Source organism: Pezoporus flaviventris, unplaced genomic scaffold (assembly GCF_033815535.1).
Source record: "Pezoporus flaviventris isolate CSIRO_AGI_PZ_B2104156 unplaced genomic scaffold, CSIRO_AGI_Pfla_v1 ptg000081l, whole genome shotgun sequence".
Classification (NCBI taxonomy): domain Eukaryota; kingdom Metazoa; phylum Chordata; class Aves; order Psittaciformes; family Psittacidae; genus Pezoporus; species Pezoporus flaviventris.
This window is the reverse complement of record NW_026892629.1, coordinates 3,874,537-3,902,200: the sequence shown is the minus strand read 5'-3', so window position 1 is coordinate 3,902,200 and position 27,664 is coordinate 3,874,537. Positions and strand designations below refer to the sequence as shown.

Sequence of the window (27,664 nt, the reverse complement as noted above, 5' to 3'; positions counted from 1 at the left end):
TGAGTTTTGGGGTTTTGGTTGTTACTCTTTAAAATGAGACGATGCTCAAGTATAAGCCTGTTTCTTTCCCATGTTTTCTTGCTTATTCAAAGAAAGCTTGGTGGTTCTTTTGCAGTACTAATGCTGATACCTTCTCTTAAGCTTATTAAGTTGTATTTCACAGTATCACAGTATGCTAGAGATTGGAAGGGACCTCGAAAGATCATCTAGTCCAATCCCCCTGCCGAAGCAGGAACACCTAGATAATGTTACACAGGAATGTGTCCAGGCGAGTTTTGAATGTCTCCAGGGAAGGAGACTCCACAACCTCCCTGGGCAGCCTGTTCCAGTGTTCCATCACTCTCACTGAGGAGAAGTTTCTTCTCAAGTTTAAGTGGAACCTCTTGTGTTCCAGTTTGTACCCATTACCCCTTGTCCTATCATTGTTTGCCACTGAGTAGAGCCTGGCTCCATCCTCGTGACACTCCCCCTTTATATATTTATAGACACTGATAAGGTCACCCCTCAGTCTCCTCTTCTCCAAACTATAGAGACCCAGCTCCCTCAGTCTTTCCTTGTAAGGGAGATGCTCCACTCCCTTAATCATCTTTGTTGCCCTGCGCTGGACTCTCTCCAGCAGGTCCCTGTCCTTCTTGAACTGAGGGCTGGAATAGGAGCACTGTCAAGGTTTCTGTGGATGTCAGAGAGGTGGTGTCGTGGTTTAAGCTCAGCCTTAAAACACACAGTCTCTCTCAGTCCCCCCCCCCTTTCCTTCCCCCGCTCCCAGAGTGGTGGGGAGAATCGAGAGAATGTAACTGCCATGGGCTGAGATAAGAACAGTTTAGTAACTAAGGTATAACACAAATCACTACTGCTACCACCAATAATAATAATGATAAAGGAAATAACAAGGGAAGAGAATACAACACCTCACCAACCGCCGACCGATAACTCGCCCCCACCCAGCCCAACCTGACCAGAACTAGCCCTTTCGGGTAACTCCCAGTTACATCCTGGGCATGACATGCTGTGGTATGGAATACCTCTTTGGCTAGTTTGGGTCAGGCGTCCTGTCTCTGCTTCCTCCCGGCTTCCCCTCCTCCCTGGCAGATCATGAGACTCAGAATGTCCTTGGTCAGACTAAACATTTGAGCAGTAACTAAAAACATCGGTGTTATCAGCACTGTTCCCAGGCCGAAAGTCAAAAAACACAGCACTGCACCAGCTACTAAGAAGGAGAAAAATGACTGCTACTGCTGAACCCAGGACAGGTGGCATAAAACTTTGTGTCACTGAGGCTGCTTGGCACACTCTATGATCTGACCAACCGTTGTAGTTAGAAATACATGCTATATTTACCCCCCACTTATATGAACAGAAAAACAGTTTTGTTCCCCAAAATGTTATAAATGGTCTGTTGCAATTTGCATGGCTTTTAGGCTGCTCAGTAAGAAATAAGAGTTGTTTGGATTTTGAGGAATATTAGTAGTTTCTGTTTGCTTATTTAGGTATTTTGTAGACACAGCATTGTAGACTCTATTAAAGTAGGCAGTGAAAGACAAAATTTCTGTTCCAGGTAGTGTCATGCATAGTAGGCACTATGGATGATGAAGGTCACCAGATATCTTTGAGATTTCACTTAAAAGAAATACCATTCTTTACTTTTGGTTTATAAGAAATTCAGTAATTGCTATGTTTGTGTTGATAAATTTTTGCTTTAAGTATAAAAATGTTTAACTTCTTTTTGTAAGATAGAAATAACAAATGACAAGTCTACAGGTAATGGACTGAAATTGCAGAAATGCATTAGTTTGTATGTTATTATTGTTAATTATGATAGTACATGCTTTTAGCAATCCTAATTTCATGAAAAAAATCAGGAAAATAATGAATTTATAGAATGTTTAGTCTTTTCAGGCAGCTACTTTTTTTTTTTAATTTTATTGTGCAGTGTAGCCGTATAAAAATGGTATATACTGGTTAGCAGTAACTAATAAACTGAAGAAGTAAAATATATTTAACTTTAAAAGGAGCCAAAATATTATCAGCTGGGTTGGGAAAAAAGCAGTCCCTTCCACTTCCATTTGCAAGTGCATATGAGGTCAAAATATGAATGTAGATTTACATGGGTGTTGCTTGAAAGACTTCAAATGGAAATTAAAATGAAAGGCTGAGCTACCCTGGTTACTGAAAGGGAAAACTGCTGATCTGAGTTTAGCAGGGTAGGTTCATTGTGTGAAAGGCTGTTGTACCTATGAAGCACTCACAAGTTACCAAGAGAAGCTGTCTGCTCTTCTGCATCTCTTAGTCCTGCTTTTGTGTAGGGTCTGTCGCTTTTGCCTTAAGAGTGGCGGGCAGTTAGAGTGCAACAAAAGTAATTCAAGTCCAGTGAGTGATATTTAGCAGGACAGAAAATAAGTTTTCAAGAAGTACAGAGAAGGGAATTGGCAAAATAGAAGTGCTTAGATTTCCAGGGAGAACATGTTCCCTGGAGTCATGCTATCCCAAATCCTCAGTTGGTTTAAATTTCACTTTGATCTGTAAGATCAGTAGAGTATCTTTAAAGGAAATTGGCAAATACATAGGAAAACCAGTTGGTAGTTTGAAGCGAGGTGGTCAGCCCATCTGTTTCCGATTTCTGCCTCCATCAGGACACTTTCATTAACAAATTTCCTGCTGTGGTAGAGAACAGGGACATTGGCAGTACCCTTGATACTGCTAAGATACTTGGACCAGGAGCCTATTTATGTGGGGTTAGAGGGCTTTTTTTTTTCACTATATACTTAATATTTTTTGTAATGAGTCTGGGATGTTTTATGTGACTTGTAGATTTGGGGAACTTGAGTAGACCCAAACTTAATGTTCTGGCAGAAAAGTCTAGACTTAAGAAGTACATCTTAATTGTCGGAGACAGTGGAGGATCAGTTTAGTGTCCAGGTAATCCTTTCCAGACATTACTTCTGAAGGAAAGTAGTTGACACTCCTCAGAGCCTTGAAAGATCTCATGAGACACACCTCATAAGGTGCAAGAGCAAAAAATTACCGATTGAAGCTATGTATTTGATTTCTCAGTTTTAAGTTCCTTAAGCTCTGATAGTGTCCAACTCTTTCACTTTGTCTTTTCAGCCTGTCTGCTGCCCTTCTTCTATAGGAAGGGAGGAAGGAATGTGAAAAAACATGTTCTGACTCAAGGCAGAAATCACTGCAGTCCTACTTCTCCTGAAGTGTATTTCAGTACTTTTAGACTCATGGACTTTACTGTTTGAGTTGTACATGTTATACTTTAGAAAGTGTCACATATAAAACTATGTAGAGAACGGAATAGATGGAAGTAATAGAATATTTTACTTGCTCAGAAGGATTTTGAAAAATGTTTACAAAAAGCAGATAATGGTATTCTGCTAATGCTAAATTAATTTTTTTTTAATTTTGTATTGTTAAAATATAATTTAAATAGAGGATTTTGATCTGGTTTTGAATAATTTCTTTCTTTAATACCCATGAGCAGGAATATACACAAATATGTCTGCATGTACACAGTCACAAACATGTATCACATATCCCTAATAAGGGTAATGCTAGGGAGAGGACAAGGATTGAAAAACTGAGAAAGCTTTAGCTTTCTCTACACAAGACTGTACAACTAAGTGGCTCTGTGGCAAAAGGCACACATGAGAGAACTAAGAAACTGTGGCAAGATGAATGGGAGTGATTCAGGCTGGGACAGGGAAAATAACAATGTAGGATTCGTACTAGTATTATAAAAGCTCAGTCTGGGAAGAGCTTAAAAGGGAGGGAAAAAACACCCTCCTGTATCTGAAGGGAAACGGAATCAGTATGTGCATAGTTGCCACCAAACTGAAAAAGAGATCATTAGGGAGGAAGAGTCCCATGGAAAGTACATCTTCACTCTTTACTGTGATAGATAGGACAGCTACAAACATCAGAAAAAGCATACAATAAATTTCTGAAAGTAACGTATCACAGCTAAGTTATGGATACCACATGCAAAATATGGACTGTGTTTCATTATTTAGTTACTGTGCTTTATAAGTCTTGATTTTTTTTTAGATGTATTTTTATTTTAAAGCTTGAATTTTGGGTTGTGCAATGTGTTTATACCTCTGCTGTTATGCTGAGGACTTCTATACGTAATGTGAAATGTGTGTGACATTAATTATATATAATATTATAATTAATAATATAATTTGAACATTTGGGTAAAATTTGAAACCAACTGAGGAAAAAAATCTGAATATTGATACTTCATGTTACAGTGGGAGTGAAGGGGGACAGACTTGGGAGAGGACTTGTGTTTGGTTCTAAGGACCCAGCTTGCTTGTCAGGAAATTTTCTTCAGAATAGCTCTATTATGGACCATGGGCTGAATGTCCATTAGCAGCTGAAATGAATCAGGTATGTCTAAGCATGTTCTCCTGGCTTAGTTCTTATCTGAAGTGAGTCTAGTTTGTGAGCTCCATGCTCTATTCATGATGTGAACCAAAGCATGCTAAACTGGGAGGTGGGAGATTCACCTCAAAAGCATGCTTATTATCTGAGCTAAAAAGCTAAAGTGAATGTACCCTTGTAAGCTTTGTGTCTGAACAGAGTCCAGATTTTATGTTAAGCCTATCAGATGCTACACACCCCAAAATGGTGGTATTCCACCATGCCTTAATGCAATATTGCTGGTCTTTGTTGGGGGAGAAGGGAAGTATGTAAAAGGAGAAACCTCTTGAGAAGTGACCTTGCTTGTAGGAGCTTGCTTGTCATTTGCTCCTCAGCTTTGCCAGTATGACTATTCTGTGTTGATAGCTGTTTGAAGGAAACATTATTTTCAGCTGTCAGTTCCTGCACATTAGCCAGGTCCCTCAGGAGAATACAACTCTCTTTCAAAAAGAGTTCGTCACTGTTACACAGCAGCAGAGGTTGGATGTTTGTTAGCTAAGGATGAGTTGAGGCAGCTGTGTTATGTACTGTCTTGTAGAATCATGTTGAAGATGTTGCCCATATGTGTGGCCAGACTGAGACAGGCTACCTTTTCATAATATGTTTAATATAAAAAAAAATAGCTGTTTTTAATGAAAGATTATGTGAACAATTAAAATCTTATTTCCATCACCACTTCTCTGCCCACTTTTGTCCTTCTTCCCTCTCCCTTCTAGTGTTTGACTGAGGATGTTACAAGACGATTGCTATAGGAGTGGCTGGCTTGGAGGACTTGTAACCTCAAAAGTGAAAAAGCCTCAAAAGCCCTTTCTGACTAGCCATTTTTTTTTTTCTGTTTCTAGTAAATGAGGTACTGCCTATGTTTCACCATCCCTACAAAAGCCAGTCTGAAAAAGCCTATTCCAGAGTCTGTGTCATATTGCAAGTTAAGCAGCAGACTATGAATTTACTGTCTGCATCCCTGTCCAGTTTATTTTTTTCTTAAGAAATAACCTGGTTTTGAGTATTGACCATTTAGAAGTTGTTGCATGATTTTTTGATTCTAGATCTCCCTCTTGTCTGGTTTCAAAAATCTACTGGAACCATTATGTGGGTCTTGTCTATACAGTTGAACCTCACACTGAAATCCAGTTAAACTAATTCTTCAGGGATTGAATGAAGTCAGTTTTACAACCAGAGTTTACCATAACGTAAATTGGATTATAAGATATTTCACAACACCATGGCTTCTTTTAACACAGATGTATAGTTTTTTGTTTTAACCAATAACAGTTCACCTAACAGTGGCTCAGGAATCAGAATGGGTCAAGCCATATTAAAATAACCTTTACACATTATCTGCATAGTAGTACAAGAATATGTATACCACTAGGAGATACTGGCTTTTCATGTTATATTTTCTGTGTTCAGGAATATCAGATACATTTTTCCAGTGGAAAAAAAAAAATACAGCTAGCTTTCTATTGAATAACTTCTGATATTAACTATCAGAATAACTAAAGGAATAAAGACAAGGTTAATGACACTGTGTAGTCTTGGGATACAAGAACCAGATCGGTAAATAAGTGCCTGTTGGTCTTCAATTGTTAAATGTGTATATATGACTAAAATTTTGCTTAGGTTTCCAGTTAGTATTTTATTTTTCTTTTGCTGACAATTATGTACTTCAAATGTCTGAAATGCTTTCAAAATAGTTTCTGTAAAGGTAGAACTTAATGCTTTCTCTTCCAGAAAGTAATTTAACAGAAATAAAAATTAATTCAAACTGAGATTTTTCACCAACAAATGCCAGTCTGTTTTGTCCATCTTCAGAAATGTTTGTCTAAAGAGAGAAATGTGAACAGAAGCAAAGTCTGTTCAGAATGTAATGAAGCAGTTCCATAATTGCTTTTCCCCCCCACTCTCCATTGCATCCCCTCCCCAAACTGACATTCCTGTCTCCTGTTCTGGCATTGGCACTTGTGCTGCCATGCAGTGAACCAGATTGATACCTTGATACTGAAAACTGCATCTTGTCTTGTTTTTGGGGGTTAGGTTTATGCCAGATCAATTTTCTAATTTGGCTTGCTGTGTGATGTTTTAATGCCAGCATGGGGGAGGGTTTAGGAACATGTTTCTGGAGGCTGTGGGCAAAACATTTCCACCCCTTTACGGAGCAGTTGGCACTCTGTGTTGGCTTCAACTGATTGTAAAACTTAAAAGTATAAAATACCGTTGTCAATACCTGCAACGTAGAGCTGTCATCCCGAATGTTTGTTTTTAGTATTTCTTGCACAAGAACATTATGTTTTGAAGTAATGTAAACATTTGAGAATGCAAACATTCATTATCTCAAAAAAAAAAAAACAAAGGAAAAAAATCCTAGGTTCTGTTTCCTGGCTCATTTGTACCTTTGATAATGAACTGTTAAAGTGGCAGCCCTAAAAAGATGTAACTAAAGCCATAAAAATGAAACTATGGTACTAATATTAAAAAGAATGAGATCTATTTTGTTTTATTAAAGTCCTGAGCCAATTTTTAAACATGTAACTGGATGTTAGTTATAATACAGATTTTTTAATTATTGTTTCTTTTTTGTTTGTTGCCTTTCATAGACTAGACTCTGTGAAGCTAGAGAAATGAATCACTAAAATGTTCAGTTTTCACTGCAATAATCAGATATCCATAGGATGAAACAGAACGGACTTAGTCCTAATATTTTTTTTAACCAAAGGGAAACTGTTGGATTTGAAGTTAGTTTATAATGGAAAAAAAGGCAGAAAACCACCCAGGAAACAAACACATAAATACACCAGTGAGGTTTTATAGCAGACATATTTAGAAAACATAATTATTAGTAATTGTGAAAGCAAACAGAACTGTAGTAAATATTTTGACATCACAGTGAACATTTTAAGAGCCACTTGGTTTATGGACTGTTAACAAGTATACTTTACATTATGCAACTTTCCACCTCGCTTTCTCTTCATGGAAAGGAGAGAATATATGCACACAGCTAACACAGGTCATCCAGGGCTCAAAATAAAGTTTCCCACATTGGTATCACTCAGACAAAAGCCTAAAGAAAAATGAATGACCTTTTGCCTTAGCTAAGCATTGATAATGCACACCTATGCCAGCCATAACTTGAGTAGAGCCTGCTGCATTAAGCTTTTGGATGTTCTAACAAACAGCTGTTAGTGAACTTACTCAGTCTTGCTTTCCTGAGGCATTAAAAAAGAAAGTTTTTTATGAGTGGTGCAATAACACATGGAGGGAGTACCCTTCCCTTCAGTTTGAAATGCTAATAGGCCGTTATTGTTCTGAAAGATCAGTTGTAATACCCACCATAGAAAGTGTTGCTAGGTAGGTTGAGTAGTTGTCTTAACTATAAATTTCTGCAGGATTATTTTTTTTTATGTTCCTTGCTAACTCAGACCATAACTTTATTGCTTTGTGGCTAGTCAGAAAGATTTTTAAATAAGCAAATCCTCTCAGCTTCAGCTCATAATATACAATGACAAAGATAAAAAAAAAGTTTTGGGAATTTGTAGTTTTTCTTCCTGAGTTTACTTGCCTTATATTTTTGGTCAGTGACTACAATAAATATACACGCCCATATTCCTTCTCTAATTTCAGCTTTAACCAAAAGAGCTATTCACCTTTCCATCCTTCAGGCAAATAATTTCCAGGTCTTAAGTACTCCATTATAACTTAAAATCCAGACATTCTGACATGAATACAAAGTTTTCTTCAGATTTTGTAGTATTAGCAATTCTGATTTTAAAGAAAGTCACAGAACCTGGAAGAATGGTGTCATTTTTTTCAAGTTAGCTTTTTATTCATCATAAACTATTGAATGACAACATATTTCTCCACTAAGGAGAGGAAAATCTGTTCAACTGAGAATCCTGTGATCCCTTTATATGTCATGCCATAGTGGTCATGAAATAATGCTTCTGTTGTGCCAGCCATTTATCACAAAATTATTATTGAAAAGTAAGGTCAATGCTACAGGACGGACAACAAGATTCTGTAGTACACATGATGAAAAGTGTCATAACAGAAGGACACCTGAGGTAGGTTGCCAGTTGACTAATTTATGTTTTGTAAGGTTTTGTGTGTAATTGAAAATTTAAGGGAGAACAAACAATTCCTAATAACAAGAAAGTACCCTGTCATAAAAATATAATGCCAGTATAAAATCATTTGATGAAATAGGCTTAAGGTTGGTTTTAATTGCCTTTTGTTTAAACTAGCAAGATGTAAATATGTTCAGCTAGCAGCATGTGGTACAGGGTAAAATGCTGCTGGCATTAATAGTGTGCACAGTAGGTCTGAGTTTGGTCGAAATCATTGAATCTGACTTGCCAAAAGCTTTTCCTCATCTGTGCCTTGATTTGTTGGTGGATCTAAAACCACTCTAGGAGAAAGTATTAATGGGAACAAAATAAATGTTTAAATACACCCTGGGGGTGCATATAATCATCCCATGTCCTGAGCAATGAAGAATAAGTATATGCATGTATGCTCCTTTCATTGAATATAATAATGACAAAGTTATTCTCTCACGCTCACTTTGTGCTCTGTGAAGTCCATGGCTAGCAGGTCACATGCTCTGTGGAAACATTTATTAATGATGTAGTTTAGACAGTCAGTAAAAACAGTCATTAATGTAGCTGTTTTTGTTTGATTTGGGCTAATGCGGTCTGAGTGATTGATCCCTTCAGCTACATAGCATGGAAAACCAGAGACTTGGTCTGTTCTTAACATGTACAACTTCATGGTGAAGATAAAACATTTTGCTTGGTTCTGAGTTTTACTGTGTATGTCTTCTAATTATTTGCAAGTAAATTCTGATTGTAAAATGGGTGTGAGATGGAACTAATAATAATAGTTAATAATATTAATTATTAGTAATTAATATAATAATTCACTTTTTATATTCCATATATCCACTGCTATGATATACAGCAACATATCCACATCTAAAACAGTTCTCAGGATAATTTCAGAAGTTTTAAGAACTGATAGCAAAAATTAAAACTGAACATGCATGCACTTTTGATCTGGAAATCTGATTTAGGATCTCTTTTTTTTTTTTTTTCCATTTTCTTCTTTACTTTTGTATCTTTTTGAAATTTCCAAAATTTAGTGACATAAGATAGCTTAGAATCACTGCCAGAATAAATCTTTAAGCCTTTTTAATCACCAAAATGAAGCATGTTGTATTTGAAAAGGAAATGAAGAAAGAAGCTAACAAGAGGATGAAAATATTTTGGAAAAATATCTTTTTTATTTGAAGGCTTAAGTTACTACTTTATTCATATTTTCATTGTTCAAGTTGTTCACATTGCACAATATTTCCAGACTGAGATGGAGAGAACATTATGTTCAGGGAATGGGTATAAGTTAGTGCATGCCTATTTCATATTAGGATCAACTATTTAACCTCAAAGAGCTTACAGTCAAGATTGAATCAAAATCATAGTTCTTCAAGATGATCATACATTATATCTGGTGAATAACATGTCCTTTTCCAGACAACTCAAAGTAAAAGCTTGTGAAGGTTTCAGCAGGGAAACATTAAAGGTTCAAATGTTGATAATGCAACAGTTTCAGATGTTTCTTTGTATCCCTCTCTACAAGGTTGATAGCAGATGTCACCTCATTAAGTAACAAGTATATATTTATATAGTATAAAGCACTCTGCGCTAAAGTCAGAAACCATAGCATTGAAAAAGATCTTTAATTTCACATTGATAAAATCAGTGCAACATGACCGTGCTGCACTAATTTTTAGCTGTTACACAAAAAGGAAATCTGAATAACTTTGATGAGATACATCCCAGGGTCCTGAGGGTTTTGGCTGGTTATAGCTGTTAACCCACTCTCCATCGTATTTGAAAAGCCATGGCAGTCAGTGATTTGAGAAAAGGGAATACCACACCTATTTTTAAAAGGCTAATAAAGAGCACCCTGGGAACTACCAAGCAGTCAGCTTCTAGAGCAGGATGTCCCTGCTTAAGGCAGCAGGGTTGGACTAGATCTTCAGAGGCCCCTGCAACCCAAACCACTCTATGATTCTACAAGACAAATAAGTGTTCTCTAGGAAATACTGGAATAATGCATAAGAATCTGCATCTGAATAAATAGTTTTATCTATGTTCAAATTAATATTCTCATTGTGGAATTAAAATGTAAAGACTTGGTATGAGTCTGTAATAGGTGAGGAGATTGAGAATAGTTTTTAAATGTTTAGGTTTCAAGGTTTGTGCATTGTAGAACTTATAGATGGAGTTAAAAAATATGGCTGTGATTGATAGTACTTTTCTTCTTAAACTAGATTAACAGATAGGTCCTCTGTGCAGATTGTGAGAGGATGCTGCATTGAAACCTCATTGAAGCAAATGAGAACACATTGCCCTATCTGCTCTCAACACTACAAGACCCTAGCTGAGCATCAGTTCTTGGATCAAGGAATCAAGAAAAAATTAGGGATGTTTTAGCACCAAAATAGAAGAACCACCTTTTCTGTTCTTCTGTTGGCTAGGTTTGAAGAAGAAATGTTTGCATATCGGCATTTCCTTCAGTTTTCCTTTCCTTGCTATACTCCCTCTTAATGGAAAGAAGTGATGAGCCTTAGGAAATAAAGATAAAAGGAATTGCTTTCTGCTATTATTTGAAAGCACTGTGAAAAGAAATTACTACCTTAAGCCCTCAATTTTGGTGTACGCTAAGCCAATGATGAGCCGCAAAAATGGTCAACAGAAGGCAGCTATTTTTGAGGCCTGCACAAACAACTGAACAGTGGGAGAAAACCAGCAGAGAAAATTACAAAGTACAAAGTTGACATTGCCAGAAACTTTACAGGTACTGACTCCCTACATTTGGCTTAATGTAACCTAGATATTCAGCAGCTGGACAACTTGCGAATTTTATAAAGTGCACTCTTACAATAGACTTTTTTTTTCTAAATGGCACAAGTTATAATCATCTTTTACTTATAGCATGAGCAAAAGTTGAGAGGTATTAATAAAGGATTTATTTTTCTCAAGGAGATAAAAATATTCTTAAAGAAACTTCAGCCTCTCCAGCAGTTATATACAGGGGAGGGAGAAAGCTGACCTTGTTCTATGTTGAGGTATTTTAAATTTTTTTTTAAACGCATGTGCTGTAGATATTAACAGAATTGGATGGAGTATTTTATATGAGTGATTTTTTGTCTAATTAGGAAAGATAGAAGATTTCTAACTGAAACATGGCTTCATTTGGAGATACTAACCTTAGAGCTTTTCAAAGTTTGCTGTGGAAAAGTCTTTTGCAGTTTTACCCACCAAATGCTGTGGACATCTTATTTTGCATGACATTCATAGCTACAGTTTTTCCAGGACAAACGATGACCTGCTGTCTAGTAAGCAGAATTATTTGCAACGCTATGGAAAAAAACTCTGTTGGAATCAAGTATGTGCAAGTTTCAACCCAAATTCCCTATCTGGTAGCAGCATTTCAGTTGGAAGCAGCTTAAATGAATAGGGGAGATATTGTCATTAGAAGGCATGGCAGGGAGCTGTTCAGCTCTCTAAATTGATATTAGCTGAATCCTGCTAAGCAAATTTACTTTTTTTCCTCCATGCCATCATTTTCAATTACAGAATTTCTGACTGTGAGGAGAATGTTTGAAACCGTGGCCACTGTCTCAGGACAGCAATCGATAGGTATGTGCTGGAGGGTCATTTGAGGGATCTGGAGAGCCACTCCACTTCTAAATCAGGCTTTTTCTCTGTCTGAGTTGGATGTTAGAATAAAATGGGAAGGTTAGTTGTTCTTAAATAGCCAGTTGTTTGAAAATGTTTGCATCAAACCTGTCTTCTGTCTTTCATATATACTAGACAAAAGTAATAATCCGTAACAGTGTATGTGAATTGAAATAAACCTAATCACACAGAATCATAAGGAATTTATATCAGCCTCTGAGAAATGAGGAGCTGTTTCTCAAACTCACAAAACCTCTGCTTTAGCTCATAAGCAGAAATAGTTGGATTCGGTCTGTTTCATGTCTGAAGCCTGTTGGAGAGGCTATTCCAAAAAGAAAATAGTGAAAATGTGATACTGGAATTTGAGATGCATGATGTCCTGGACATATGCCAGTTGTTTTTATGCATGAGTGTAAAGATAGAAGTTAATGATTGAGGAACACTGTTTTGCGTTGAGAATTTGTTTAGATCTATGATTCCTGATTGTTGGTCATCCTGGGTACTAGAAGGTATTGCATCTGGTAGCCTGATGGATGCAAGGCTGTTGTGGTTCTGCCTTCACATTTAGACTGTAGCAAAACAGAATTTATATTTCTGAGAGAGTGAGCAAAATAAATAGACCACAGTGCCCTATCAGCACTCATGTGAACACAAACAGCAGAAACCTCACCGTGTTCTTCCTCTCCAGATGAGGATTAAAGTCTCCTAGGGGCATGTGTGTATATGTGCATCTATGGATACATACACAACATAAAACACTTCTGTAGCTGGCCCTAGATAATCTACCCACTGACTGGTCTCAGATCTCATTGGTGTCCCCAGTTGCTGGCACCCAAACAGCAGAGCCTTGGAGACTTGCAGCCTTACTCTAACTGTTGGTACTCAGACCTCTTCTACCTGCTGGCTAATTAAGGTTGAAGTGAGCTCTTGTTCACTCATACCCACTCATAGAGGGAGCACACCTAAACTGAAGATAGAAACAGAATTTAATGAGAAAATAGGACAAAATTCAATGATCAAAATCAGGACAGTCAACTGGTTCCTTTCATCTCCTTTTTTCTATATCTTATACTTGTTCCTCCATGAGTCACCTTAATCTATTTCCCCACTCTTACTCCCTCCCCTTAATGTTCCACAGTAACTGTCATCCATTTACACAATCCCCCTAACACTTGACATAATAAAGTTTACATAGTCTAAAAATGTTCTTTTTTCTATTTCTCCTAATGAGCTATACACTCCTGTAGCCAGTAACCCTTGTTAGCCTGCAAGGTGTCCTGAGATAGCTTTCCCAGTTGACTCTTCCAAATGGATTTCACACTGGGACAAGAGGTATCTGCACTTCTCTGTGGTCCCCAACAGCACTTTTAAATGAGTGGTTAAATAAATCTATGGTATGTTTAAGACCACAAGTTTTAACAGTATTTATGCCAGCCTGTAAGAAAACAAACATTTTTTTCCAGATTCTGAACTCTTCTCAATAAAAGAATGCCATTTTACTTGACCACTGAACTGGAGAAATAACAACGTAATATAATTATGGAAAATAAGTAGATACACAGTTTGCTGATAGAAGCCTCCATTAAAGTTATTACATTCTTCTGCTGAAAAAAAAAGAAATTTAAATATTTCTGTAGACTTGCATGGTACTGTACTTTTCCTTTGATGATATTCTGACTTCCATGAATGGTTTTTAACTGGAGGATTTATTTTTTAAATAGAAGCACAGGTGGGAGTCAGACACAATGAGATTTCCTGCTTCACTAGCTAACCCTATGCAGATTAATGATTCACTTCAGCTCTATCTGAATAATATTAGTGTAGCATATTATCCTGTGTACTAGGATGCACTTTTCTGTGTCTTATGAGGCATTCGTAAGGATATAGAGTGCTATAACTTATGGAACCATTTCTCACAATATGAGCTTTGCAGATCGCACTGCTGAGACAATTACCAGTGAAAATGAGACCCAAGACTCATTTTGTTTTTCATCTTGAGGATTATGTTGTCTATAATTTGGGAAAGGCTTAAAGGACTATTTAGACTATTTCCCTCCCACTCCCATAATTACACTACAGTCACATGAGCAGAGCAAGTAGAAAAAAAGAGCCAGCTGCACTTTGGCAGCTGTGTTAATGGTCTATTTATTGCATGCTACTAGGCAGCATGATATTGCTCTGTTTTCACATGTGTATCAGCAAACGTCGGTTTCCAGATTACATTCTATGGGACTTGTACAAAACCAGATGTATTCTAAGAATGTACAATTAGTACATCAACTGACATGTGTCAGCTATTTGAAAAGTAAACCAGGCATGCTCCATCATGCTGTTCCCTGTGGTGACAGAAGCTCAGTGTTAAAATTTGCTAGGAAACTTGGCTCCACAAAGCTGAGCAGGTTCGCCTTTTTTGATTGTGAAAACAAATACAGCGAAACTTAGCTGTACATTACACTTAGTGAGAAAGATCAGAAATAATATCAGTCAGGTCATGTTTTTGATGGATGTGCTTGGTCATCTTCCCTTGACTGCAATTAGCATTAACTGCCTACCTACATATAAAAATTCTGGAATTTAGTTTCTCTGCCCAGGAAATAGTTTTGTTTTATACAAAGCAGTCTTTCAGTTCCACTCTGTAATAGAAACTTGAAAGAGAAAAACAGAGTGTTTCATATGGCAGTGGGCTGCAGATAACTCACTACTTTTGGAGAAGCCACTACAGGAACCCTCATAGGCTGAAACAGTAGTAGTAGCCTGGATCAGGCAGAAAACTGTAAAGCTCTTCATGTGTATTCTTTTATTTGTGTTAACAAGCTTTTTTCCTTGACAAGTTCAGATTGAGCAGAATAACGTTTACCCTCTTATGACCTGCAATATGGCGTTTCCTCCCTGCTGATTTTTAAAGAAAATTCTGGTACAGTTTCATTTACAAAGTGTGCTAAAAATAATCAAAGGAAAAGTATATTCAATTGCTGAGGTGAGTAGCTCGAGAGAGGACCCCTTCAACACCGGAGCCGGGGGTAGATCAGCGTCCAGGAGCCTCAGCTCAGAGCGACAAGAGCCACCGAGAGAGCCTCAAGTCCTCGACAGGACCTGTCCAGGAGCCGACAGCTCAGCTGACGAGAGCGAGTAGCTGACTCACACGGGGCCGAGCCAGGAGCAGCGGCACCAGCCCTGACTGGGTAAAAACCTGCCCTAGGGAGCGCGGCGAGGCAGTTTGCGTGGGCAGGTGAGCACCCGCCGTATGAGCAGGGCCCGGTCCGGGAGCTCTGCTCTGGCTGCCCCGGCGGTGGCCAGCGTAGGCACCCAGACAGAGCCGAGGAGAGGGGAGGCTGCAGTGCAGAGCTCAGGGTGCAGAAAGTGCCTGCACTGGTCCCGTGAGGGGAGGGTGCACAATGGGCAGGGGTGCAGTCGGTGCTCCCTGGTGGAGGTCCTCCTGCAGCAGGTGGCTGAGCTGCGGGATGCTGTTAATAGACTGCGAGATGTCAGGGAAGCTGAGAGGAAGCAGGAACGCTTGCTCCTGGCCCAAACTGTGCAGGGGCCTCGAGCTTCACCTCTACCTCATGAAGGAAAGAAGGAGGCTGTTAACCCGGGAAGCTGGGAATTAGTGATGAAGAAAAGAAGGAAAAGGACAACCAAAAGCAAGGGGCTTCCCCCTAAATCCCCTGTCCCCACACAGAACCGCTTTGCTGTCCTGCAGGGGGCTAATGAGGAAATGCACTCGAGCCAGAAACAGCCGGCTGATGCCCTGGTAAAGAAGATCTCTACTGGTGCTGCTAGGAAAAAGCGGTGGGTCGTAGTAGTAGGGGACTCTACACTGAAAGGGACAGAAGCACTCGTCTGTCGGCCAGATCCCGTCTCAAGGGAGGTGTGTTGCCTACCGGGGGCACAGATCAGGGATGTGGCAGAAAGGCTGCCTGCTCTAGTAAGTCCCATGGACTATTACCCGCTTCTAATAATACATGTGGTGCTAGGGATATAGATAGTAGTCACCTGGGGAACATAAAAAAGGACTACAGAGCTCTGGGGGAGGTGGTTAGGGGCTCTGGAGCTCAGATAGTCTTTTCATCAATTCTCCAGGGTACAGGGAAGGATGTAAAAAAAGCTAGGAGGATTAGCCAGGTTAATAAATGGTTAAAAGGGTGCTGTCGTAGTCAGGGGTTTGGGTGTCTTGAACGCGGGACCCAAGCTTGTAGGCCAGGTCTAGTGGGGGCTGGTGGAACTGGTCTAAGGGAAAGAGCAGTTTTGGTAGGAGGCTTGCCAGACTGGTCAAGGAGGCTTTAAACTAGATGTGTTGGGGGAGGGGGGCATCATTCCATTGCAACACACCCAGTCAGTTGCCAGAACCTATAATAGATGCTTGAAGCACTGTAGAGATATCCCAGCTGCTCCAGCCAATAAGCCGGCTTCAGTTCGAACTCAGCTCAGATGCCTCTATACAAATGCCCGTAGCATGGGGAACAAACAAGAGGAATTAGAGATATGTGCACATCTATGGGGGTATGATATAATGGGCATCACAGAAACATGGTGGGATGGCTCCTACGACTGGAGTGTTGGAATGGAAGGTTACAGGCTCTTTAGGAAGGACAGGCCTGGCAGGTGGGGAGGGGGAGTTGCCCTTTATGTTAGGGATAGGCTGCAGAGTATGGAACTCTGGGGACAGGTGAGCAGTCCACAGAGAGTCTGTGGGTCAGGGTTTAAGGGAGAACAGCTATGGGAGACATTACTGTGGGGAATTGTTACAGACCGCCTGATCAAGGAGAACCTGTGGATGAAGCACTCCATAGACAGATAGGAAAAGCCTCACGCTCGCAGGCCCTTGTTCTTATGGGTGACTTCAACCACCCTGACATCTGTTGGTAGGACGGTACGGCCCGGCACAAGCAATCCAGGAGGTTCCTCGGTTGTGTGGAAGACAACTTCCTTCTGCTAGTAGTAGAGGAGCCGACAAGCAGAGGTGCCGTGCTTGACCTCATGCTCACCAACAGGGAAGGGCTCATTGGAAATGTGATGCTCCAGGGCAGCCTTGGATGCAGCGATCATGAGATGGTCGAATTTGAGATCCTCAGGACAGTGAGAAGAGCGTGCAGCAAGCTCACTGCCCTGGACTTCAAAAGAGCAGACTTTGGCCTCTTCAGGAGCCCGCTTTGGAAGGTTCCATGGGATACAGCCCTAGAGGGCAGCGGGGCCCAAGACTGTTGGTTGATATCGAAGGATCACCTGCTGCAAGCTCAGGAGTGTCGCATCCCAACCAGAAGGAAGTGCAGCATGAGGGCCAGGAGACCTGCTTGGATGGATAAGGAGCTCCTGAGGAAAATTCAATTGAATAAAGAGGCTTATAATAAGGGGAAGCAGGGACAGGTGGCATGGGAAGAGTACAGGGATGTTGTCTGGGAAGCTAGGGACCAGGTTAGGAAAGCTAAGGCTCAGTTAGAATTAAACTTAGCTAGAGGTATTAAAGATAACAGGAAGGGATTCTACAGGTACATAGCAAATAAAAGACAGACTAGGGAGAATGTAGGCCCCCTCAGGAAGCTCTCGGGAGAACTGGCTACACAGGATTTGGAGAAGGCTGAGGTTCTGAATGACTTCTTGCCTCGGTCTTCACTGGCAAAGGCTCTGACCAAACCACCCAAGTCTTGGAAGGCAGATGCAGGGACTGTGAGAATGAAGACCTTGCACCCACTGTAGGAGAGGAACTGGTCTGAGACCATCTTAAAAATCTGAACATGCACAAGTCCATGAGTCTTGATGAAATCCACCCACGGGTCCTGAAGGAGCTGGCAAATGAAGTTGCGAAGCCGCTGTCCATCATATTTGAGAAATCATGGCAGTCAGGTGAAGTTCCTGATGACTGGGAAAAGGGAAATATAACCCCCATTTTCAAGAAAGAGAAAATGGATGACCCGGGGAATTACAGAGCAGTCAGTCTCGCCTCTGTGCCTGGCAAAATCTTAGAGCAGATTCTCCTGGAAGGCATGCTAAGGCACATGAAAAACAACAAGGTGCTTGGTGACAGCCAGCATGGCTTCACTAAGGGGAAATCCTGCCTGACCAATTCGGTGGCCTTCTCTGATGGGGCTACAGAACTGATGGACAGGGGTAGAGCAGTTGATGTCATCTCCCTGGAGTTGTGTAAAGCATTCTACACTGTCCCACACGACATCCTTGTCTTTAAATTGGAGAGACATCAATTTGATGGATGGACCACTCGGTGGATAAAGAACTGGCTGGATGGCCGCACACAAAGAGTTGTGGTCAATGACTCAATGTCCGGCTGGAGACCAGTAACGACTGGCATCCCTTAGGGATCGGTGTTGGGACCGGTCTTGTTCAACATCTTTGTCGCTGACATGGACAGTGGGATTGAGTGCGCCCTCAGCAAGTTTGCCGATGACACCAAGCTGTGTGGTTCGGTTGATACGCTGGAGGGAAGGAATGCCATCCGGAGGGACCTCGACACGCTTGTGAGGTGGGCTGATGCCAGCCTCATGAAGTTTAACCATGCCAAGTGCAAGGTCCTACACCTGCGTTGGAGCAATCCCAGGCACAGCTACAGGTTGGGCAGAGAAGAGATTCAGAGCAGCCCTGCGGAGAAGGACTTGGGGGTGTTGATTGATGAGAAAATGAACATGAGCTGGCAGTGTGCGCTTGCAGCCCAGAAAGCCAACCGTATCCTGGGCTGCATCAAAAGGAGCGTGACCAGCAGGTCGAAGGAGGTGATCCTGCCCCTCTGCTCTGCTCTTGTGAGACATCAGCTTGAGTATTGTGTGCAGTTCTGGTGTCCTCAACATAAGAAGGACATGGAACTGTTGGAACAAGTCCAGAGGAGGGCCACGAGGATGATCAGGGGACTGGAGCACTGGAGCACCTCTCATACGGAGACAGGCTGAGAAAGTTGGGGCTGTTCAGCCTGGAGAAGAGAAGGCTGTGTGGAGACCTCATAGCAGCCTTCCAGTATCTGAAGGGGGCCTATAGGGATGCTGGAGAAGGACTCTTCATTAGAGACTGTAGTGAAAGGATAAGGGGTAACGGGTTAAAACTTAAACAGGGGAAGTTTAGGTTGGATATAAGAAGCAAATTCTTTCTTGTTAGGGTGGTGAGGCACTGGAATGGGTTGCCCAGGGAAGTTGTGAATGCTCCATCCCTGGCAGCATTCAAGTCCAGGTTGGACGAGGCCTTGGGTGATATGATTTAGCGTAAGGTGTCCCTGCCTATGTCAGGGGGGTTGGAAGTAGATGATCTTAAGGTCCTTTCCAACCCTAATGATTCTATGTTTCTATGATTCTATATACTAAGTTGCAGTCAAACAGTGCACTGTCCCAGAAGGCAAGAAATGCAACTTCAAACACATCTTCAGCAGAATGTGCAGGAAATGTCATTGAATTAGGGTCTACTTTGAAAAGTCACTGCAGAAAGTTTCACTCACCCACACAGCCTAGTATATGAAAGCAAGCAAACAAAAGAAGACTGCCTGTTGATTATGCCTCTTGGCCTCACAAAGCCAATGCATCGAAGATGTTTGCAGAGCTAAATGGGGTTTTTGGCAGTATTTAACACTGAATCTTCTGTGAAGTTTTGCAAAGGAAACTATATATGAAAAATGTAAGATAATGAATTTATTGTTAGCTGTGTCCTAAAGTACAGATTGTCCACAGCAGAAGCCCTAGTAATGTGTTTGACCTTACTTTGATTGAGTAAACACGTAAGAGAGAGCTTTATTACGGGAACTCAAGATAAAACACTTACATAAATTATTTACTTTTTAAAAAGTATTTAGAAGTACTCTAGAGTGTAATATCTATTCTGAATGGCTGGAGCTAAAAGGGTTTATGTGGTTTGACTAGATCGTGCTGACGTAAAAACCAGTTTACATTGTACGGTAGATTCTTTATTCATGCGAAGGACAATGTACAAAAAAACCCTCGTGATAAACTAGTTCCTTAAAATGTAGCTGTGGCTCATTCTCTCCCTTAGGAAATAGTAAATCCAGCTATTTGCTGTGATTTCAAAAAGCTTAATTGAAGGGGAACAGTTTGGAAAGCTATATTAATGCTGTGGTTTTCTCTCTGTATTGTAAACAGTATTGGTGACACTGATCCTGTATAGTTACAGTTACAGTTAGTTATGGCCACAATGGAATATATCTGTAAACGAGTTTAAGTGAGAAATGGCATTTGTGAAACTCAGGTCAAGTGATTGTATGTTTCACATTGAAACAATGGGGTGAAACACAGATTCCTCCCTGTCTCTGGAGATTTTATTTTATGCTGTTGAAGAAAATTAACTTGATAACTTGAGATAATCCTCCATGAATGCACAGTTATGCATATGTTTTTTAGTTCAAAAGAAATACAGCCTCACCTACTTATTCCCACTGAAAAACTTTGATTGCTAGGGATTTGACTTCCTGACTGAAGCTACTGTGGATCTTACTGTATTCTCAGCATCTGCACAGAAGGCAGGAATGATAATTGGAGATAAACATTATCTTTGCCTCCATGATCAAGCGTACTGTAGTATGTGCAGTACTCTACCACTTAACATAATTTATATTTTTAAATAACAGTGGTGTTTATTAAAAAGAATTGAATTTTCTTACTGTTTCTTTCATCAGTTAATGTAGGATTTTATTTCACCAGTGTTGGTGATTGATAAGTATTCACAATAGATTTTGTGTGGAGTAAGTCTGAATCATGCAGCTTCTTTACAATGACTACCTGATATAGAAAATTTTAAGTATTAAATCAACACTGTTCTCTCCATGATACCCTCTGGCATCCTCAGGTGCAGACTCACAGCACTGCATCTTAAAAATACTCTTTTTGTGTGTTCTTTTTTTCTGGTGGAAATAGTTGTTTTCTTTCCTTAGGTTCAGTTCTACCTCTGTAGCCCATATATGTTACTAGGTTGAAAAAACCAAACCAAACCAAAATAAAAACTTATGTCATTCTGCAATTGCAGGTATATTGTTTGTGACTTGCATTCCAGAAAGCCTGTAAACAGAAATAAACCTTGATAAATCAATTGAATAGGCAGGTGAAATGGACCATAGTGAGCATTGATTACATGCTTCCATTCTGTTTATGGTGATATTTCATATGTCTTTGTCCTGTAAAGCTTATTTATGGCCACAGTGCCAAGTCATGTGATTGAAATAAAGATGTTTCCTAGAATGATTTCAACATGATGTGATTACCTTTCAATAGCTAAACCCAGTGTTTTTCTTAACAGTGACAAAGTTGTAACAGTTAAACTCTTAAACATTGCAGAAAGTGGATGTCTATAAATACACTTACAGAAACAAACCTACTTCTACAAATTGAAAACACTTGAAAACAAACTTTGCAAACGTTTGGCTGAAACTGCAGCTTAGCAATTACCTGCTAAGTTATGTGGAATTTGGAGTGCTTTTTAATTCTATTTCCAAAGTCTCTATTGGCAACTAATCTTTTTCAGAGAAGTCTGTAGTTAAAGAATGTCAGTGGAATCTGAGGCTACATTGCATTTTGTATAAAAAATAAAAAATCAAACATTATCATACTTACAGTTCTTAGTTTGGTAGCTATTAAGAAAACGGAATTTTTAATTATGTATTTACATATATTTTAACAATTCATCTGTTTTTCAGATTTTTCAGATTGCTTATGTTATTGTGAAAGCAGCTAACTCACCTCGACCTGGGAATTGGATATTAGAGCGTTCACTGGATGGTGTAGACTATCAGCCATGGCAGTATTATGCTATAACAGACAGTGAGTGCCTGACACGTTACAACATTTATCCCCGTCCTGGAACACCATCCTATATAAAAGATGATGAAGTCATCTGCACTTCTTATTATTCCAAAATCCATCCTCTGGAGAATGGAGAGGTAAGGTCAGATGTTATTCCATGTACCATAACCTGGAATAAAAAAACTGCTTAATTGTCAAGTATCTGCCTTGAGTAGACAGAATGTTTTGGTATTGTTGAAATGAGGAGGTAGTCTATTTGCAGTTTTAAAATCTCACCCTACATGGTCCCATATAAATGCATACAAGGTACACGCTAATAAACATATTCTACAAAGTAAACTAAGAGGTAAAAGAGTTATTAGGTAGAAGTAGACACTAGTACTTTCAGACAACTTTAAGTGCTTGAAATATGTTCCCATATCATTTGGGAACAAAGGTGAGAATACTGGGAAAAAAATCATGGACAAAGTGAAATAATTTAAAGATTTCTTTTTGAGTCACATTTTCAGTCCCTGTGTGTATGCTAGAATATTAAATAGTAATGATTTTATTCAGACTTTAACTTACTACATTTAAGAGCCTGTAATTGACGCTTTGCCTGTACATGTGCCTTTTCTTTCCTCTCCTGTCAGAGGCCTCTGCTATTTCATGAGTTCAGGCACATGAATCATGGACTAGTTGTTTTAACTGAGGGTGTAGAAAATATGTGGTGTAGGTGAGAATGAGGATTTGTGGTTGAAAGAACAAGGCAAATGAGCATAAGTTAGCAGTTCATCACTTGCAACTATAGCTGAAAATGCAAATTTTCAGCCACTTAAAATGAAGAGAGGGGAAGCCGAGTGTACCAAATTCAACAACTATATATATATCTATATATCTATATATATATAACTTTTTTTCTTTTACAAATTTTTTGTCCATCACTTGCTTTGCGCACAACTTGGTAATTCAAGGAAATAATGTAACTTGATTGTGCACTAGATCCAAAGTGTTTAGTTACAGATTCTTTAATGTCTAATGACATTCTGTGAAATTTTAGCCTCAGTATTTATTCTTCTCTTATTTTCTGCTCCACTTTTTTTAATAATGTATCTCCTTAGGAAGAGGTGCAAACTCTCTTTTGTTCGACTACATGCAAAGCAACATTCACAGGCAAAAACTGTTCATACAATTGGTTTTGACTACTGGATTTAGATAGGTATGATTTGTTCATGTTCACAGGAAATTTCCAATGCCAGCTGCAAAAGCAGAAAAATACAACTTTCAAATAAAAAAAAAGCTTTATTTTTCAAATTAAAAAAAAAGTGTACCACCAGTATCCTGCTGGTACACTTTAAAAAGATGTGAGCCTGGATCTAAAGGAGTCTCATATGAGTTATCAGATATGAAATCAGTTGCGCATCTAGGAAAACGTGTCACAAATACTTTGTAATTGTATCATTTGAATGGATATTTGTTCTTGTAAAACCTAGCAGAAGCATATAAAATGATATTACAAGAAATAGTGCAGACATATGCACTATTTTCAAACTGTTTCCAACTGGGTGCTTTTTGAGATATGAACATGATTTAGCAGTTCATCACTTGCAAAGAAATTTTATGCTGTTCCTGGGGAGAAGATATCTGCACTGAAAATACAATGCCAAAGTAATTATTCCAATAATTAATTTAATTTGCATTGTTCAATTTATTTGATTATTTAATTCTCTGGCAGACAGATATTTGTTCCCGTAGTTTACTGTCCTCTTGATTAAGCCAGTGCCTCATTCTGTTCTTCATTGGCCAAGTTAAACAGCAGAGGGTTTTTATTCATCATGCTGATATATATCTGTGACTTGAAACAGTGGCTGAAGACCTGATGAACTGAGTGGAACTTAATCCTGATCTTAAGTGTGGAATTAAAATTTTTAACTTGGCCTGCTGTGCTGTAGTTGGTGTTCTGGCCTGAACCCAGTAAATGGCCAGCATCTCATAAACAGTTTCTTTACACAGGAAGAAGACTTTGAATGGAGGAACGCATCTATTCCATACCACTTGGAAAAGGGGAATTATTAGATACAGGCACACTCTATGAGAGGCATATGATTTAATCTTAACTCACACAGGCAGTTGTTAATCTGAGATATGTTCCTAATAAAGAGAGAACATCTTGAAATGAAATGCCTAAAGCTTAGCTTTCGTAGTGACTGGAAGAGTATCATTCCACATGAATTTAATCAGCTTACATTTCTAGCAATATTTTTTTCATAATTAAAACAGTAGTTTCATCTGCCTTGAGTAGCTATTGACTGCATTATGAAATATGTAGCATTAACACAGAAATAGTCCAGGTTATTTGTCTTTTCTTATTTCATTAAACATGTAACATGAAAAACAATACAATTCATACCAATACCAAATTTAGTTACAATTATGTTCTAGGTGGTATTTACCTGGCTCCTGGTCTTTTTCAGTGGAATTACATCTGCGTGTAATTTGGTTTTGTTCCAGGGTAGGACTTTTGTTCTATGTATCAGATAATACAGATGTTTTGTAAGACTGACAGAGTTATGAAACTGGCATGAAGTACTTTTTCTTTGCTTCAAAACCTATGAGCTATTTAGGCACATCATTCTGGTGTACCCTTAGGAAACCTGATGAAGTGTAGAAGGAGCATAGGTTGGCAAGACAGTTCCAAAGCCGAATTTATATCTACAGTAGCTTCTGAAGTTAAAACTTGTCATTTTAGAAAAAACAGAATATATTCTTTTAATATATATTTTCAATGAACATTTTAGTCAGTGACTTGATTGTTTAGAGTGTTCCTGGAAATATTAATTCTAAACAAAATATTTTGGGCATATAATAATATCATAGAATCATAGAATAGTTAGGGTGGGAAAGGGTCTTAAGATCATCCTACTTCCAACACCTCTGCCATGGGCAGGGATACCTCACACTAAACCATGTCACCCAAGGCTCTGTCCAACCTGGCCTTAAACACCACCAGGGATGGAGCATTCACAGCTTCCCTGGGCAGCCCATTCCAGTGCCTCAACACCCTTACAGTAAAGAACTTCTTCCTTATATCCGATCTAAACTTCCCCTGTTTAAGTTTTAACCCAGTACCCCTTGTCCTGTCACTACAGTCCCTAGTGAAGAGTCCCTCTCCAGGATTCTTTTAGCTCCTCTTCAGATACTGGAAGGCTGCTATGAGGTCTCCACACAGCCTTCTCTTCTCCAGGCTGAACAGCCCCAACTTTCTCAGCCTGTCTCCGTATGAGAGGTGCTCCAGTGCTCCAGTCCCCTGATCATCCTCGTGGCCCTCCTCTGGACTTGTTCCAACAGTTCCATGTCCTTCTTATGTTGAGGACACCAGAATTGCACACAATACTCCAAGTGGGATCTCACGAGAGCAGAGCAGAGGGGCAGGATCACCTCCTTCGACCTGCTGGTCACGCTCCTTTTGATGCAGCCCAGGATACGGTTGGCTTTCTGGGCTGCAAGCGCACACTGAAGCCGGCTCATATTTATTTTTCTCATCAACCAGCACCCCCAAGTCCTTCTCTGCAGGGCTGCTCTGAATCTCCTTTGCCCAACCTGTAGCTGTGCCTGGGATTGCTCCAACCCAGGTGTAGGACCTTGCACTTGGCATGGTTAAACTTCATGAGGTTGGCATCAGCCCACCTCACAAGTGTGTCGAGGTCCCTCTGGATGGCATTCCTTCCCTCCAGTGTATCAGCTGAAGCACACAGCTTGGTGTCATGGGCAAACTTGCTGAGGGTGTCAGTGTAACTAGCGCAAGTTTACATCCACTCAGTCTGTCTGTAGACCAAGAATTATTTGCATAAAATAATTTGCATAAAATAATTTCCATGAAATAATGGAAAATTGCATAATGACAGCTTCTGAGTGAGCAAAACGGAGAAATTCTCAAATAATAAAATTTCTTGAAAAGGCTTGAATGAAGAAAGATTGTTAGCATTCCAGTTTCCATGCTGTCTAAGATCAGTAATGCCTGAAAAATATGTAGGGAGATGTAGGTGTCTTTGTCTCACACTGGCAAAGGTAGACTTTTAGCATTGATGTTTCTGATAGGCCATCAATAAATGTAAATGCTAAAGTTTCTCAAAATACTATTTCAAAATGAAAAAGCAAGTTCCACGGTCTTAGTGTCCCCAAGACAGAAAAGAACTAAAAGAGATCAGGTATATCAATAAGTTTCATTATAGCATATATAACACATTATACGTATTTATTATATAATATATGCATTATATATTTTTATATATTACATATAACATATAACTTTTACTGAGTTATGTTTCCTACTTTAATGGTATTTTCTTTGGCATTAACTGAGAGAGTTGTTTATGTAGGGATTGATAACTAGCAGGATGAGGCTGCTATTTTTGGGTGAAGAAGAATGTCCATCTTGTGACATTTTCATATGTACACCGTATCAGAAGGGTATTTCTTTATTTCCTCAGATGATCATTAGGTTGAGAACTGAAAATTAGTGAGTTACGGTAGTGATTTTTATTTCATTTCCCTGACACAGAAGTCTCTGATGTTTACATCTAGTTTGTATCTTTTTTATTGAAATCTTTCTTCTTCTGCTAGACTACAATTTGTGCCACAGCTTCTTTACCTTGATGACTAGGTGGATGTAAGGGTCCAGACAGTAACTTTCAATGTTGTAATTTTGTAATTATGTTTTTTATTTTCTTGTAAGATATATAAAGATTTCTTTTAGCAAATACCTGGTTGAACTAGCTGTATAATGTTTGTGTTTTGATATATAGGAATCTTCTCTCTTGCTTGCAGTTGTTTCAAAGCTGGACTCTCTGGACATCAGGTGCATGAGTTGATCACGATAACGTGTTAGGACAATGTGTATCTTTTCACAGAGAATGATACATTTTACCTGGTCTGTAGTTTGATAGGAAATAAAATAGGAGGTTACGCTTAGAAAAAGCATTCTTCAAGCATACATAGATTAAGAGTATTTTGTACCAGCTAGGAGAAAAAAATAGCTAAAAATTAATTATTTCTTTAATATAAAATAATTCTCTGTGCTAGCAGATATTGAAAGTCAAATCCAGTTAAGACAGTGGGAGAAAGATTTAATTAATCTGATACGAATGCACTTGCTTTTGCTAAGAAGTCAAGAACAGTAAAAACTCATATTCTGGGAAACACTGAGTTTCTCTACAGTGAGGCTTTCTGAAAGTACAAAATCCAAGAGGAAGGGTGTGTGCTTAATTCCCACCTTATTAAATCTTAATTGGAATAGCCGATTGGTTCCCTGGTCCACATTAGTGTCATCATAGAGGAATCTGACAGAAAGTTGTTTTTCAAAAATAGTATTTGTGTTGTGCAGAAGGTATGTCATACCTTACATGTCTGTATAAATATCGTTAATGTGATTCCACTGCCAGAATGATGCCAGGTATTAAAATGAACTTCTGTATATTTTCTCAGTTTCTTCTGAGAGCATATAGCCTCATGTAATGTTTGTGCAAGCCTTTATGAGTGTTTGTTAAGACATGAAGCCTTAACCTTGTTCTATCTCAGAATTCAGCCCAGAGAAAGGAGTCATGGCTTTACAGTGGGGGGGGGTAGTACTGAGAGATCATCTTAGCAGATTTCCCAAGGGGGAATTTCAGACATTGATTCCCTGAGCAGGAGAGAATGTTAGGCAGTAGATTCAACTGCTGTAGCCTCACCTGGAATACTGTGTGCAGTTCTGGGCCTCAAAATTTAAGGAAGATGTGAAGG

General features: G+C 39.3%; 1 protein-coding gene across 6 annotated transcripts in view; it reads left to right on the top strand.

Annotated features, from left to right (window-relative positions):
• The window catches only part of LAMA2 (laminin subunit alpha 2), a 368,512-nt gene that overhangs the window by 99,080 nt on the left and 241,768 nt on the right, over positions 1–27,664 (top strand). For all 6 annotated transcript variants that reach the window (XM_061474973.1, XM_061474970.1, XM_061474968.1 and 3 more), the window contains exon 4: positions 21,799–22,041. In XM_061474973.1, coding sequence (XP_061330957.1) covers positions 21,799–22,041 — 243 coding nt within the window. The remainder of the gene's footprint in view (positions 1–21,798; positions 22,042–27,664) is intronic.